The sequence below is a fragment of the Ostrea edulis genome, chromosome 4 (genome assembly GCF_947568905.1).
Source record: "Ostrea edulis chromosome 4, xbOstEdul1.1, whole genome shotgun sequence".
Lineage (NCBI taxonomy): Eukaryota > Metazoa > Mollusca > Bivalvia > Ostreida > Ostreidae > Ostrea > Ostrea edulis.
In genome coordinates, this window is record NC_079167.1 from 16,101,360 (window position 1) to 16,119,601 (window position 18,242).

At 36.1% G+C, this 18,242-nt stretch overlaps 1 protein-coding gene across 3 annotated transcripts; it reads left to right on the forward strand.

The window, feature by feature from the left end:
- Positions 1-53: 53 nt before the first annotated feature.
- On the forward strand, positions 54-15,118 carry LOC125667922 (helicase with zinc finger domain 2-like). 3 transcript variants are annotated; one of them, XM_048901602.2, is made up of 18 exons: positions 54-281; positions 967-1,169; positions 1,770-1,809; positions 3,169-3,248; positions 3,664-3,879; positions 4,017-4,053; positions 4,229-4,365; positions 4,458-4,577; positions 4,678-4,738; positions 4,946-8,735; positions 8,838-8,923; positions 9,019-9,156; positions 9,378-9,515; positions 9,647-10,248; positions 10,677-10,898; positions 11,021-11,177; positions 11,661-11,828; positions 13,970-15,118. In XM_048901602.2, the coding sequence occupies exons 2-18, from the start codon at positions 981-983 to the stop codon at positions 14,131-14,133; spliced, it is 6,345 nt and encodes a 2,114-aa protein (XP_048757559.2). In that variant the 5' UTR covers positions 54-281; positions 967-980; the 3' UTR covers positions 14,134-15,118. The 3 variants fall into 3 exon arrangements, with proteins under 3 accessions (XP_048757559.2, XP_048757560.2, XP_048757561.2); XM_048901603.2 differs by having other exon boundaries at positions 123-281; positions 4,235-4,365; XM_048901604.2 differs by lacking the exons at positions 54-281; positions 967-1,169; positions 1,770-1,809 and adding an exon at positions 2,879-3,037.
- The last annotated feature ends 3,124 nt before the right edge of the window (positions 15,119-18,242 follow it).

Genomic DNA, 18,242 nt, shown 5'->3' on the forward strand with positions numbered 1-18,242 from the left:
TTTAGAGCATTTGTAAAGAAAACAAACCGAAAGTAGAACTCGTTACGTCTGTTGCTATTTATAATTTCTGATTTTCCACGAATTGTTTACATTTTACTGCGGCAGGGCACGTACCACAATAAAGAAACGCTGATTTCGAGAAATTAGTTTGGAATTTTCCCATTGATATTAAAAGGTTGATCCAAACATGTAATATTTCAAACACAAGTCAACAAGACAGAGTGAATACACGAGAAAAATATACCAGTTTGGATCGATGTACATGTAATATATATAAAAAGGTAAGGTTAATTTAATATCTGTAGAATGACTTTAATCAATTTGTTTGAATGAAATCGTGGAAATTAAATCAAATCATATCAAATCAAAGGATTTTCGAGGTTTTGAAATGTATTAGATCTACTAGATTATGATATTATTTTATACCAAATTAAGGCCCAAACTGGCATAACACTGAACATACATATTAATTCACATTCATGTTAAAACTTTCAATTTATTAAAACAAAATGTTCATATAATAGATCAAATACACTTACTTATGTACATTCACATACAGAATGAGTTTGTTAAAACAATGTGTATAGTGTTCAGTATAAGTGATTTTACAGATATTTGTATAATCAAACTTGTTTACATCCTGGGGTCCATGATGGGGCATATTAAAGGTGTTGCTACATTACATATGAATATCACTTATTAAAGGTAGTGATTTAATTCATAATGAATACGTTCACACGACAAACTCTTTTCCATTGGACCCAATAACCCCAGCTTTTATGTTTTCCTGTAAACAAAATTAATTTTGGCTCATAGACTATGATTTTGTTAAACTTTTTTATGCAGTTCTCATTAGAAAAAAAAAAATACTATTCGTAGAATTCCATTTGTACAGCTTAAAATAACGCCTCGGTTTACCCGATATCGATTTAATGGGGGTGAAAATCTTCCTTTTTTTGATAACAGGGTAATCGACCAGGATGGAAACGGACTCGGACTGGCCGAAGTTTCTCCAGAAAGCACACGTCTGCTTTCAGAATGGTGACATCGCCAACGCCAAAATATCTGCATCACAGCTATACGATTCCATTGGTTTGTTTTACCAAGAGGAGATGGACGACACAGTGGTTTGTGATGCTTACAACCAATGCATGGCTGTGTCCCTCATGGTACGAAAACGATTCAGCATGGCATTTCTAGGGCGGAACCATATTTTAATCGTTTTTAGATTTATTGGTGGGGTATAAACTGATAACATATTAGGCGATCAGAGCAAGAATATCATAAGAGTGACCGGTTATACAATTGCTTCGTAATCATTAACATCAAAATGTCTTGAGCTATTTAGCGCTTGATCCAAAATTACTATGAGCCACATGAAACTTTATTCTAATGTTTGTAAATGTAATCGTTTACAAATCGACAACAACCCAATTAACTACGCTGTTTGTATGTTAAACTCTCAAAACAGAGTTTCCTGTGTGCTGTAATTCAGGTCAGATTATCATTAGAGGCTCCCTTCGTAATATATAATAAATCAATTCATTTCGTGTCATTTCTATTTAATTCCTACTAGGAATTTCGACAGTGTCCGTAAACTTGTGCAAAGTGATGTAGAATCGGATCATTTGTAACATTTATAACGGTAGTTATCACAACAGGCATTAAAATTTGATTTTTAACTTTTCTTCACACAATTCACTAAAAGTACTACAATATTTTTTCTGCTTGAAATAAAATATTGATACGTTTCTTTTTGTATCTTTCAGATCAATGACTACAGTTTGGCAGTAAAGTGTTTTTACAGACGTATGTATATTTGAGGATAGTTTTTGCTTAATATTTACTTACTTGTATATCATTCTTGTATCAGTAATAGACCTTCATTGTTTCATTGATTGCAATTCTCAATAAACACACACAACCAACACCAACATATACACTACCAGACACACCACCACCAACACACATACACCACCACCACCCAAAACCAACATATACACCACCAACAACACACATACACCACCATTAACATATTAACCACCAGACACACCACCACCAACACACACACCGACAACGTATATACAACCAGACATACACCAACACACATACACCACACCACTAACATATGCACCACCACCACCACATACACCACCAAACAAACCACCACCACCACACACACCACCATCACCACACATACAGCACCACCACACACACCACCAATATTTAGACCACCACCAACACACATATACCACCACCAGACACACCACCAACATACACCACTACCAGGCACACCACCAATATATACACCACCATACATACCACCACCAACACACATACAACACCAGACACACCACCACCAACATATATACACTCCATCACACACACCACCAATATATAGAGCACCACCAACAGACTTACACCACCACCAGACACACCACCAACATATACACCACCATACACCACTAACACCACACGTACAACACCAGACACACCATCACCAATATACATACACCCTACCACACACACCACCAACATATACATCAGACACACCACCACCAACACACATATACCACACACACTCACCACCACCACACACACCACGAACAAATATACCACCAAACACACACGAGCACACAGTAATAACCACGTGATGTATAGTATGTGAGGATAATAGATTTGATACACAAGTGACTTTTCAACTTGCACAGAACCTATACTTACAAAAGAAACAAGTAGAAATACAAATATCAGGAAATAACATCTTTGTTTGTTACATGTAGCATGGAGATAAAAAAAACAATGCATATAATTTGCATAGTCGACGCCGTTGTTTTTATACTTCCGTAATACAAGAAGACATTTATTCCTTTGATATAACAAGGCACAGACCCTTGACATTTTAAATATGCTTAATAGAAATATCTTCAGTAAACAAACTAACTAGTTTGTTTACAGGAAGACAAATTTTATATTATGGATATTTAAAACGTCGAGAGTCTGTCTAACAAAGGCGGGATTTTTCAGACTGTTACATGTAAGTATGAGTGATATACTCAGTATCATTACAAACGGTGTAATATCTATACAGTATTATAATTTTGTGTCGAGGTATCAAGCATGCTTAACAGTGAATCAGTGAAAAATGTGTATGTATTATTTTTATAGAGAGATTTCACTCACAAGAATATATGAACCCTGGATTGATGTGGAATGACGTTTTAACAAATCAAGAAATAAACTTGGCTGTAAGTTACAAACGATATTTCAAGTTCATGTACGGTGTATCTAGGGTTCTGTGGCTCTTTTCACATAAAAAAAAATACGATTAAGGTAAACAATTGAAAACTCTGTAATTCTTCATTCTCATAAGTACTTGTACGCATCGCAGTAAAACTGATATTCTTAAATATTGAGCAAAGTGGTAGTCATTCAAGTTTAAGGCTGTAACAGTCTTCTTTTTTTCTTTTTTTTTTTTTTACCTTACCATAACATTTTTTGTGATAAAGGGTAACAGGTCCACAACTTGGAATCTTTCATAGGAAAGAGATGCCATTCTTTCAAACAGCTTCCTGTGTTGATAATCTTATTTGCTATATATTTTAAAATCATTTTTAAACCAATCAATGAATTATGATTATACTGATCATCTTTGTATTTCAGCGGAAACTGAAGATGATACGTGACGCAAGGTCAATCATTGAGGAGTATGAGAGTACACGTGGTACAAATACGTGTTTCTCAGTACATATGAAGGAAATACAGCTGTGCTACAGAACGGTGCACAGGATCTACGGTGCAGAAAAATCAAACACAGAATTCATTTTACGTGAAATTCTGCAATACGATATCAGCAATGGATGGAAACTACTGAATGAAGTGAGTTCCGTCATTCAATTCAAATTACTTTTACTGTAAGGAAAATGAGCCATTGAGTGCTATATCATATTTGCAGAAAGTTGCACAATAAGGACAATTAAAAGAGCTTGTTATAATGTATATAATTTTACTTCTAGAAAAAGCCTGAAGTGGTGTGTGACCTTTGCAAACATCGTAAGTAGAACAAAGATGCATGTCTTTTATTTTTTAACATGCTGTGTGTATCTAAGTAACAAGCAGAAATACTGGTTTTGAAGTGCACATATAAAAGAAAGATACTAAAATAAGCAAAACATTATTCAAAGATAAAAACTCAAGCATTTATATCTAAATTCTATACCTGAAATAGTTTCAGTTACGAAAAGTCATTCATCAGACCCTAATTTAACATTGGTGATGGAGCTCTGGGCGCATGCTCTTGAGCAGCGTGGAATGCTGGATGTAGCCATCAGCAAGGTCGAAAATGCCATAGCTATGGCGGGAGCGGTAGGTCTCATGTTGATATAGTATGAGCATACATCGAATTGTAACATAGAGAATATTCATCCTCTAAATCTACACTTGTATTTCTTTAACAGACTCACGACATGTCCTCCTTTGAGGGTTTACTAAATAGATTGAAAACGAATGCTGTCAAAATGCATCAAGATCCACCGAAGGCAAAGCAGGGTACTGCAACTGTAAAAGGAGCAGAGAAGGTAACATAGAATGTTTGATATATTTGGTGGAAAACTTCACATTCAGACACCTTATTATGTCTTGTAAACTACATGCATTAATTTATTGATTCCCATGCAGGGTATATCGAATGCGAACAAACAAGAACAAAAAAAGAAAGAAAGAACACGTGAAAGAAAAGGTTGGTATGAAATCAATAAGATTTAGTGATTTTTTATATTTGAAATATTGCTGGTCGCAGTTTTAAAAAATGTAGTGTGTCGTGCTTTCGCCAGAATTTTCAATATCGACAACAAATATTCAATGTCCTTCCCTTAATTTCAAGTTTGTAAGATGTAAATTACATTACATTACAATTTCATATTCATGTTTCCTATGAACGTTACAGTTAAGAAACTGAGAAAAGAACAAAATAGCCTGGAAGAATCGGACATCATAGAAAGGGAAGGTTCTGAATTAAATTGTCCAAGAGTTGATGGATTACGCGAAACTACAGAGACTGAAGTGGTGCCCACCTTGAGAGACGACTCTCCAAAAACCTGGAAAGACGTCACAGAATTTGACTTGCCTATTAGCAGGCCAGGACGGAAAAGACGACGTAATCGTACTGGTGACTCTGGTTTGTCCTCTATTGGAAACGGAACAGGAACTGCAGACGAGGGAAGCGAGGTTAATTCAGGGGGGTCCGGCATTTTTTCTAACATGCACGTAGTAGAATCAGATGAAAGTGAGGAAGAATACCGACCACTGCCTTCAGGTCCATCAAATGATCTTCAGTTCATTGAGCAAACATCGTATTCTAGCCCGCGTTATATCAACGATACAAACGTAGAGGATGATCACCAGGAAGATACGTTTTTCAGTGAGAGTTGCGACCGTATGTTACAAACCAAGGAAAAGGAATTGAGCACAATGCTTGATATTAACGAACAGATATTGCGAAATGGGTTGGAGTTGTCGGATCGGTTTATTGGAAGCTTTAAGAGAAGCAAAATGAAATTTTCTGAGTATCCAGATTTGTACTCAAAGGAAGAATCATTGCAGCTTTGGTCTAGGAATCGAAAAAAGTACAAACACTGTAGAATTACCATTGAAACGTCCCATGGAGCAGTATGTACAGTGCTGGATGAAAAAGACAAAGTCAAAACCATAGAAATATCTGGCAGGTCAAAATGTGGGAAGGTTTATAACGAAGACGAAGTTGTAGTAGAAGTTCTCAACGAATGCCCAAAAGTAGATGTTATTCCACGTCTAAATAAAACTATCAATGTTAGACCGCAAAGTGACGAAAAATTGTATGGCAAAGTGGTTGGAATAACCAAGAGAACGCGTTTTCCCACGATCAAAAACCCGGTATTTCTTTGTACATTTGATGATTTCGAAACACACTTGATGAAGCCACGATGCAAGACTGTCCCGAAAATTAGCATTCTACACAACAATTGTCAGAATAAGTTCCAAGTGGAGACATATAGGTATGATGAGAATACAAATGATTTAAAATTTGAAGGATTGAAGGCAATTGATCCGGCTAACCGCAAAGGATATTTGTGCCTTGTTTGTCTAATTTGTTGGAATGAGCTTTATCCTGTTGGAGCAGTTCTCTCCATACACAGCTACAGTGACAATACAAATTCCAGCTTGAAGGTTTTGTGTCTTCAAAACCAAATACCGACTCATTACAATGAAGATACTGTGCAGTTGACAAATGATATAGTTCAGAATCCCCTTTTAGAGAGCGCAGAGGAGCTCAGAGAACACGTTGCTGATGACCTCATGGTCTTTACAATCGACCCCCCAGGATCCAAAGATTTAGACGACGCACTGAGTGTGAAAAAGATAGGAGAGGATCGCTACGAAATTGGAGTGCACATTGCTGACGTAGCAAGTATAGTGGTAAAAGGTGATGCCATCGATAAAGAAGCTAAGGAAAGATCAAGAACCTTTTATCCTGGAGAAGGTTGTCGACCTCATCACATGTTACCAGAGCCTCTTAGCACACATATTTGCAGCCTTTTGCCAAACGAAAATAGGAGTGCAATTTCTGTATTTTTTGTTGCTACTTCCTCTGGGGATGTGCTGAACATGTCAAATCCAACAATCAAAAGAACAATTGTAAAGTCGTGCCGTCAGTTAACGTACCAAGAGGCCCAATCAATTATATCTTATCAGCATGAAAACACAGAACCAGAATTAGAGCAACAAATTCGTGTTTTAAATGCGATTGCAAAGGAACGACGGAAGAAACGTCTTGGAAATAAACGTTTTGCCTTCCCATTTGAACCCGAATGCATGGGAAGTAACGACAGCTATTACTCTGCAGAAGATGCTCATAATCTTGTGGAGGAATACATGATTTTGGCAAACCATTTTATTGCTAACTTTCTGTTGGATAAATACCCACATTGTGTGCCACTCCGTGTCCAGGAAGAACCTTCAGCAGAGACAGTGAGAGAATGGATGGGGTCATACCCTGTCATTGGGAATTTCGTTCTTGGAATTCAACATTTGCCTTTACCAGACAAAACGGCGATTGAAGTGCGTAAAGTGCCATCATTGAGATGGAATAAAATCTTTCCCATTCAGCTTCATGTGTGGAAAAAACTTACCTCGGATTTAAGGGAATCAAAATTTGAAGAGGTACAACGTGTTGTTGGAACAGATGCAATTCATCCACAGCAGGCATTAGCATTGGAAGCATGGATTTCTTTTCAGGAGACCGCAGAATACAGATGTTCTGGAAATTTGGGAAGAAGAAGCGGTTGTCTTCACTTTTCCCTAGGAATTTGCCGATACACTCACTGTACTTCTCCTATTCGCAGATACTCGGATATCATAGCCCAGAGATTGATTCATGCAGCACTTGATGGAAGAAATTCTCCGTACACAAAGGAGGAGGTGGAAAGAATATGTGAAAACATTAACAATGTCACAAAACGAGAGAAAGCGTTTGAAAAACAGTGTTTTGCTCTTCATTTTGGAAAGAAACTTTCGAGAAAACCAGTTTTGTGCAATGCCATGGTCCAAAATGTCTCGGAGAAAGAAGTATCGTTGCATTTCCCAGGAATGAGGAAACTTCCAAAAGACTGTAAAGATATTCCTTATCACATGTTAAAAGTCAGTGCTAAACCAGTGGTGAAGCCTGGTGAAGACTCAAAATCATTTGCTTCACTATTGTGGCAACAACGACTATACTCATTTACAGGATACGCCCCCAAAATACGGCTTATGAACAAAGGACTCCCGGTACGGATTGATCCACACCAACGAGTGACCTATCAACAGTTGCCGAAATGGCAGAAGATCCTTAAAGCGATATTGGACAGTAGGCATTCCCAGCTTAAAGGAGCATTCTTTGGAACGGATCACCCTGATGTGAACATGAGTCAATCCGTACCTGCATGCTTCAACACAGAAGCTGACGTTAGCTCAGAGGTTAGAGACGGCAACGTCATACAACAATGTTGCGAATTCAGCATGAGTGTAAGTCATGGTCAGATTCTAGCTGTGCAGTTGATGGCAGAACCAAAAAAGGGAGTTATGGTACCCTCAGTCCAAATGGTGGATGTTACAAACAATGTGAAATTATGTCTTCAGCACATTACGGATCCAGTGAAGTGTTTTGCAAGTTATTATACCAAAACAGTTCCAAACCAAATCAAATCTCCTGTCGAGTACACGAGAATATGGCTGAACATCTTTCGTATGGAGTCAGCTGTGAAAATGGCCCAAAGCATTCCTGTTGTCATCAATGATTTACCGATTCAATTTTCTGGAGGGCCAGACAGCAGTGATTGTATCTTTGTATTACGAAATTCATTCTGTCTGAAAAGAGACATAGAATTTGGATGCTTGTCACAGAGAATGATAATCTTTGGGGAGGAAAATAACGAAGAAGAGAAAGAGTCGCAATATCTTTTAAGTTCAGATTGTGTATGTATTAGATGCGACCTTGTGAAAGGAATACCTTCTCGTTTTACCAATGACACCTCACCCAATGACAGACACATATGGATAGGTCACGGAGAAATCAGCATCTTGCAAAAAGGGAAAAAGAACGGCAAAGTGAAAATACACATTCGTTTGCACAAGGACAGTCCACGACCAACTCTAGAAATGTGTTCCAATCCACCACCTCGATGTAGCATTGAACTCCTTCAAAAATCTGATGCAGACAAGTAAGATGAATGATAATATATGAAAATGTTATGATGAATATCATGTACTTCGATGCTATTTGTTATATATTTTCTATATTTTTATATTTTATTTCGTTCTAGGCGCGTTGAAGCAACGTTAAGTTGTCTTGGTAAAGCAACAGATTTGGCAAAAGCAATTGCATTGGGAAATAAGATCTCGAGACTCGGTAAGTAGTAATATTATTCTAAAATCTTTGTTTGATAATGTGAGAATAGATATTAGATAGAAATGTAAAATGGCGTCATGTGTTTTTTTTTAAAGACAAGGCTCATTTCGACTTGTCCCAGAAAATAGAAGCTGATGTGACAATTTGTAGATTAGCACCAAACAACATTCAACAGTTGAAAGCGATAAAACGTGCTTTGGGTAATCGATTCAGCCTTATTCAAGGACCACCGGGTATGTAGTAGACAACTAATTTGAATAAATTTTCCTTTAACATGTGCTAGCAATAATCAAAACTATGAAATATTCATGCATGATTTATTAAGATCCTTCAACCTTAAACGATATTTTTGTTAGAAACGTTGAATTGACATCATAAGTAAAATAATTTGCATATTACTGGAAATCAACTGAAAGTGAGAGGAATTCAGTGAGAGTATAATATCTATTTTTAGGTACGGGGAAAACATACACAGGAATAAAGCTCATCTATCTGTTTGTGAAAATTAACGAAATTCTGCGAAAGGAAGGAGGTGATCACAAGCAAGTTGTATTCTGTGGACCATCCAACAAATCTGTGGACTTGGTTGCTCGTACGTATTCACTCCATTCTTGTTTCCATGGTTTCTAATCCCTTCCCTTTTTTGTAAATGTATCAAACCAAAATTAAATTTTAGGTTGGTGCATATACATGTATCATAAGCATATATACTTAATTTTTCAGGCTGGATGCTAAACAAATTCGATGATCATACGCCCAATATTGTGCGCATGTATGGCAGTTCGTTGGAAAACTCTGTTTTTCATATCCCCGGAAGAGATTACACCAGTAGAACCTCGTGCAAAGATAACAGACCAGATCGCGAATTGACAAATATCTCGCTACATCATCGTATTCGTGAAGAGGGCAAACCGTATGCCGAAGAATTAAGGAACTATGATAACATGTTCAAGAATAACCCAAGTTTCTCTGATCACAGCGAAATAGGAAATTATAAGAAAGTTTGCAGCAAGGCTTGCCAGGAAGAATTAAAACACTATGATGTCATATTTTGTACCACTGCTGTTGCTACAAATGCAAGGTTTTTGAAGGCTACAAAAGGAAAAATTTATCAATTGATTATTGACGAGGCTGGAATGTGCACTGAACCGGAAACCCTTGCACCAATCATCGCCACCAGAGCAGAACAGGTTGTTCTTATTGGTGACCACAAGCAGCTTCAGCCTGTAGTGCTTTGCAAAGAGGCAGCATCACTTGGATTGGAAAAATCATTATTTGAACGATATGCCAGTCGAGCTGTGTTCCTCAACTGCCAATATAGAATGGTAAGATTACATGTACATAGTAGAGGTACTAAGTCAGAAAAACAATTATGAAATTTTTAATGCTTCAGAATCATAAGATTGTTCATGCTGCGATGATTATTGGTATGAGTTAAGTGTAAACATATGCCAACTTTTAAGTGCAAGATTAATCCTACTAAAGACATTTCAATGAGTAAACTTTATTTGCATATCTCGTTCAATGTACATGTATAGTGTTAAAACGTAGTAAAGACAAAACGTCTTTGACTATAATGGGATATCACTTTGCAATGTTTTATAAACTAATTTCTTTCATATTTTTATCATAAAAGCCATATCAGATCGACTGCTCACTTTGGTAAAGTGTTGGCGTTCAACTATTCATACTTATAAGTAAAAGCTTTTTGGGGACAGCATGTTAGTTATATAGAAGTATGTGTATTTTTCAGAATCCCAGAATATGCGATTTCCCGTCAGAACAGTTTTACCAGAATAAGTTGGAAACGATGCCTTCTATAGCGTGGAAGGTGAGGGAACCCTTATCCCTTTGGAATTTTCCGATGGTACCACACTTGTTTTGTCATGTTGAAGGTGTAGAGGAGTCCTTAAGTGTCACCACAGAGGAAGGAAATCAGCAATCAAAAAGCAATATGGCCGAAGTAGAGCAAGTGGTACGAATAAATAATTTGTAATAATTGTAAGACCTCTATCGTTTCTCTGTTGGAATTCTCAACATGAATGAGATAGTGAAACTTTTTTTTAAATGTTTGCTTTCACTTTGATCCACTTGTAGGTTCGAATCTTCAGTGAGCTGGTTATTCGTGAAAAAGTGGGTCACAAACAAATCAACATCATATCTCAGTACAACGCCCAGTGCTACGCTATAAAAAAGGCACTAGAAAAGCATAAATTCATCAATTTCAACGTGAACACTGTTGTAGCAAGTCAAGGTAATCTTATTTTATTAATGGCCCGTGTGACGCAGACGTGAAAATGTTCACTTGGCCCTGGATTTTGTGGTCCGGGAGTTTTGTTGATACATTCTGGTTATACCTGTCATATCACGATATATTTTGTCTGTAATAAACCTTTGTTTCATTGTTGAACACATCATGATAGGAATGTGATATTTGAAGTTGACATTGAGCTCTCTCTCTCTCTCTCTCTCTCTCTCTCTCTCTCTCTCTCTCTCTCTCTCGTTTTGTACAAAATATAAGGAACAAATGGCTAGATCATTTGTTCTATCGGGGATATGAATGCATTGAAAGCATGAAAAAAATTCTTCTGCTTACAAAGTACCCATTGTTCGTATTCATTAACCTGTAATTCAAAGAACCTAAATATTTATTTCCTAATTACAGCAATACATGTTACTGAAGTGTTTTGTTTATAGTGAATTCTTCTGTGCAGTTTATATTTTGTTTATTCGACAGGTGGTGAGTGGGATTACGTGATATTCAGCACCGTCAGATCACTCCCAGAATACAGAATAGAACCCAACCCAACCCTAGGCTGGTGTAAACAAAATCTTGGGTTTATCACTGACCAACATCAGATCAACGTGGCCCTTACACGGGCAAGGAAAGGACTCATTATCATAGGTAATATATGAATTTCACTTACACATTTACTATCATAATCCTATATGTTTCTGAATATATTGTATGTCAAAAGATTCCTTTTTATTCGCGAGTAATTAATATTAGCGTTATTTCGCGACAAGTATTTGTTGTGAGGGATGGGTTTAATTGCTTCATATTGTAATTATTTACTTTCAGTTGTAACGTTTAATTCTTTCAATTAATTTTGATCACAATTTTACCATGTTCACCAGTGAACTTGATTACTTCAAATACTTTTCTAGAAATTAGATATTCTTCACTTACATGTGCATGATCATGATAACAAAGTATACTTGCAAACATTTTAGTGTGTAACATCAAAAGCTTGCGACCACACAGTGTCTTACAAATGAATTTTCGTTAATTATCTTAAGATTTGCAATCGTTCCATCACTCACACAACATTTATCATGTCCACCTGCATATGATTTTCCGGAATCCCCCCCCCCCACCCCCAGAATTCATGCTTACCTTTAAATACCTTCATACGTTTTTTCTCGGACAATATTTCTAGGGCAGATACCCTTTGACAAAATAGCCCAGTGCAATATGAATTATGGACATCCCTCAATTAACTGTCAACACCTTGTTAGAATAAATTGATAATTAGGGGTAAACCATATTAGTATTAAGAGGTAGTATCTTCTTCTGAAAGTATAGGCTTAGTGTGTTTCCAAATTGTATCTATGTATAGATTTAGATTCCCATCTCATAAATTAGCTATTGGGAGACCCAACAAAACAAACAGAAATTGCAGAAAATGTTTTGCATTAAACATAAACTATATTATATTGTTCGGCTGTTTTACATACTGATTTTGACCACGGATAACTCCCTTTACCTAGATATAGGGCTCACGGCGGGTATGACTGATCTCCTAGGTATCTGATCAAACATCTAGTGTTTCCAGGGGTCCGTGTTTGCCCTACTCTCAATTTTGAATTCTTTATAGGATTTATGAGATTGATTACTTTTTCTTAAGGAGGAATGCTACACCAGAGAAATTTGATGTAGATGAAAAGTGGAGGATATGTTCAAAAATATTTTGAAGTTGAAAATTTTCAAATTTACTTTACTTTGACAATAGTACAGTTTTAGTCAAAGGTAATCTAAAAAAAGATGATCTAAAAAACCCTGCTGGACTCGAACCTGCCACTCACATATAGTTCAGCAGTCGGTATGCCTTTTTTCTCTTATCGGTATGCTAACCTACTGAGCTACTCGGTTAAGTATTTAAATCGAAAAGAAGTCAAAATATTTCTGATATTGAATTTTTCATCCATGTTTTAAAAGGAAGTCAGGCACTATGCCAATGTAGAGTACATCCTTAAAATATGAAGCAGAGATGTGATCAAGCATAATGTTTGAGATTTATCATTCACTTTCATTCATATGTTGATTCGAAATATACCATTGGATTCGAAATAAAAGACACCACAATCTTACTGAACATAGACATTAATGGCAAACTAACAACTCAACTTCATGACAAACGGGATAACTTCAGCTTCTGCACACTTCACACACTCAGCGCATTTTTTCTTTTTAAAAACAATTGATTGATTGATTGTAAGGATTACGGACAGAAAGAATATTGCACACATACATGTATGACGAAATGTGTGGATTTCGTGTTCTCGGTCAATATATTTTTATCAGGTCGATAAAGACATGTATTGACTTCATCAAAATGATAGAATTGTATAATGTTAGATTTCGTGTCCATCTCCATTTTAACGCACGTATCAAGTCCTCAGAGTTTTATAGGTTTTCAACCAACAGATTGATCATTATTACCACGTTGTACCACTATGTTTAACTGGACAATACATGTAAAATAACTTTAAAAGACCAATTCAGGTAGCAGATTACCTTCAGTCTCGTGTTACATTTAGTGAGATGCTTAGAAAATGATATTTCATATAAACTTTAGATTAGAAAGTGTTAATAATCGCGTTAGTAGTAGAACAAAATTCTGATAGATATCAGGTTGTTGGTTTGGGAGGGGGATCGGGGGGAGAAGTATTCCGTTCCGCATTCAGGCAACGACCCGTCTGTAGCTGACATTTTATTATATCTCTACAATGATAAACATTTGGTCTCTCTTTTTTTAAACACAGGAAACAAACAGCTGATGAAATGCGACAAAGTTTGGAACAACTTACTAACACACTACGGTCGAAAAGGCTGCGTCGTGGACGTGGAATCTGTTAAATCCAGGCGCCAAAAGAAACCGAGAAAGATCCGAGAGGCTACAGAGGAAGAATTCAAAGCTTTAACTTAATCAGAGAATCAAATTTAAGTAGGCATGGTCCTACAGTACTTCAGTTTGTTGTACATCAGGGGTTTTCTCGCATTGGCAGTGTAAAAGTGTGTAGATGGCAATATTGTTATTCTGTTTATTTCTGTAGGTATTGTTGAAAAGTTTTTGTTAAGTATATAATTATATTTTGTTTTGATTTTTTTTTTATTCAATGCTTCAAGGAATTCATCCTCCTAGGCACCTGTTCCAACCTCTGGTGTGTCCAGGGGTCCGTGTTTGCCCAACTATATATTTTGTATTGCTTGTAGGAGTTGAGATTGATCACTGTTTTTATCTTCACCTTTCATCATGAATAGTTTTCATAAAGTATTTAAAATATTGTTTATTTTAGGAATGTTTTGTATAATCAATTTCCTCTCTCGCTGTATTGAATATAATGAATTTTCATCGTCACCTGTATCATATGTATATATATATATATATATATATATATATATATATATATATATACATGTATATATATCAACATATCCTTCATCTCATTATTAAGTATTGTGGCACCGGTGACATATCTTCTTTTGAAATGTATAAATTTGTCATTTAAAGATCTCTAATAATAAAAGAGCATTATGATGATACATTATCACAGTTTAAACTTTGTTTTGATATAATCTTATTTTTGTTCCAACGTATTTATTGATCTGCACTAACTGTGATAAAATAGAATTGAGATTTTCGTAACATATTTTATACTGTTGACTCAAGTGTCAATTTCTGGTTACTGTAATATCCTATGTTAATTCATTACTGGTATCTTATGTGTGTGTGTTTTTTTATATTGTTATTTTGATACACGTGTATGACCATTTTAAATTATTACTTTGTTTTCTTGTTCGAGTTTTGTAATTTTTTAAAACTTTTGTTCTTTAAACATTTTTGTCTTTTCATGAATATTTTTCATTGTTATCAACCATTTCTTTTAAATAAATTAACAAAAATTAACAAAGTTTGGTCCATTCTTTTTAGCTCACCTGAGCTGAAGACACAAGGTCGCAACCCCAAGCCAAGACGCAAGCTAAATTCTCTATTCAGCTTTTCAAAAAATAAGGTTCAAATATGATCGATGTGGTCAAGCTTACTGTAATGAGAAGTTCTTGTGTCTTTTTATTGGCTCACCTGAGCCAAAGGCTCACGTGAACTTTTCTGATCAAAATTTGTCCGTGTCTGGCGTCGTCGTAAACCTTACACATATTCTTCTCCAGAACCGCAGACCAATTTCAACCAAATTTGCCACAAAGCATCCTTGGGTGAAGAGCTTTCATGTTTGTTCAAATGAAGGGCCATGTCCCTTTCAAAGGGGAGATAATCACAAAAATAAGGTGGTGTCATTTAAAAATCTTCTCAAGAACCACTGGCCAGAAAAGCTGAAATTTACATGAAAGCTTCCTGACATAATGCAGATTCACGTTTGTTCAAATCATGGCACCTGGGGGTATGATGGGGCCACAATAAGGGATCAAAGTTTTACATACAAATATATAGGATAAATGTTTAAAACTCTTCTCAAGAACCACTGAGCCAGAAAAGCTGAGATTAACATGAAAGCTTTCTGACATAATGCAGATTCAAGTTTGTTCAAATCATGGCCCCCGGGGGTTGGATGGGGCCACAATAGGGGATCAAAGTTTTACATGCAAATATATAAAGAAAATCTTTAAACATCTTCTCAAGAACCACTGAGCCAGAAAAGCTGATATTTGCATGAAAGCTTTCTGACATATTTCAGTTTGTGAAAATCATGGCCCCAAGGAGTAGGATGGGATCACATGAGGGGGATCAAAGTTTTGCATACAAATGTATAGGAAAAATCTTTAAATATGAGCCAAGGTGGCTCAGGTGAGCGATGTGGCCCTTGGGCCTCTTGTTTCAATAGCGCTCGCAAGAATACTGTCTTACGATAAGGCATGATGAATGTTCCGTTTGGCAGAATTCTTGTTTATTAGTTTCTGTGATCTTTGTTTGCTTTTGGAATTGATGAAAACCATTGTAAAACTTCGATTTCGGATTTCTTTACATATGAAAAAAAGTGCAATGTTTACGAGGATAACTAAAGTAAAAGAAAATATTGACGGGAATAAAATTCATTTCCCATCATGTAAACTTGCATATTGACCATTTTTAAGGCAAAAAACACACGAGAACAGACAGCTTTTCACATTTATGATCTAGAGTTCTGTTGCAAGAAAGGAATAGGTTCACTACATATTGATGTATCTGCGAGTTTTGAAAAAGTGAAGATATCGGACAGTGATCAATCTCATATTTTCTATAAAGAACCCTCGACATACCAAAGGTGGGATCAGGTGCTTAGGAGGAGTAAGCATATCCCATTGACCGGTCAAACCCGCCGTGACCGTTATATCTTGATCAGATAAACGTAGTAATTCGTTGTCAAAATCAGTATGTAAGGAATGGCTTACCAATTGGTATGAAATACGTCAAACATCATTCAACCCAATGATAGTTTGTATTTACAAACAAATCATTATAATGACAATATAATTTGCGAATGCTGACTTTAACGGAGACTGTTAAAACCCGTGTAACATTAACTTAATTGTCAGATATTCAAATTCAGCATGCAGAACAAGCTCTCAGTTCAGAGACATACACACTATATGCAGGTGATAATGAAATATTGCAACAGAAATATGGGATGTTTGTCATGAACCTGTGTTGTTAGTTTGCCGAAACAAATATGTATTCAATAAGAGATGTCACAGACATGGAAGACTCTGTGATATCTTTTATTTCGAGTTCACTGGGATATATTGAATCAAGATACATGTATGAATGAAAATGAGAATTGTTTATAGATAAAACCTCGTTGATAGATGCATATGTCGATTTGAAGGCCCCAACTTCTGCTATAGAAGATTTTGAATAAATTCTGCCTCATAAGAATACAAAAACAGGTCACCTAATAATGGAGCAGAATTTGTGCCCATGGAAATCCCAACAGACTGTTGGAGGACTTTATCACGAAAGACTACGTAAATATTGTCAATGGGAACTCCACCATTTTTTATATCAACTTCAGTGTACTTGTGCGTAGAATCAGAGTGACTGATGACAAGATACATGTATGAATATTTCCATGTCCCATTTTTATTAAGAAAATAGCTGTCTATGATGTCCAAAAGTCTGATCTTTAAATTATCGTGAGGAATGATCGTGTAAAATGTTGAAAAGTCGTAAGTTTTTCTGCTATTAATTTGGGGGGGAAATTGTGATTTCAAATTAACTAAAACACCTTTGGAATTTTGAGAATCCACATTTGATATGCTAAGTCTGCTGATTTTTCAGACATATTTAACTGGGGTGTAATTACGTTAGGCTCAAGTAGGCACGTGCCTACACATTTTTTTTTTCATTTTCAAAACACATTTTTGTCCATAAATGTTTGCAAGATATAATATGTTCATATTTATTTCTAGTTTATAAAATCCGATATAAAATTATTCCGTCGGATCTTATATATATATATATATATATATATGTGTGTGTGTGTGTGTGTGTGTGTGTGTGTGTGTGTGTGTGTAAAACTTATACGGTACCAATTTTGATGCACCAGATGCGCATTTCGACAAATAATGTCTCTTCAGTGATGCTCAACCGAAATGTTTGAAATCCGAAATAACTATGAAGTTTTAGAGCTAAATATAGCCAAAAACAGCGTGCCAAAAAAGTGGAGCCAAATTCGTCCAAGGATAAGAGCTATGCTTGAGGGAGATAATCCTTAATTTTGAAATGAATTTCTAAATTTTATAACAGCAATTAAATACATGTATACATCCGTATTTTCAAGCTAGTAACGAAGTACTTAGCTACTGGGCTGTAGAGACCCTCGGGGACTAACAGTCCACCAGCAGAGGCCTCGACCCAGGGGTCATAATGTAAAACTTATACGGTACCAATTTTGATGCACCAGATGCGCATTTCGACAAATAATGTCTCTTCAGTGATGCTCAACCGAAATGTTTGAAATCCGAAATAACTATGAAGTGTTAGAGCTAAATATAGCCAAAAACAGCGTGCCAAAAAAGTGGAGCCAAATTCGTCCAAGGATA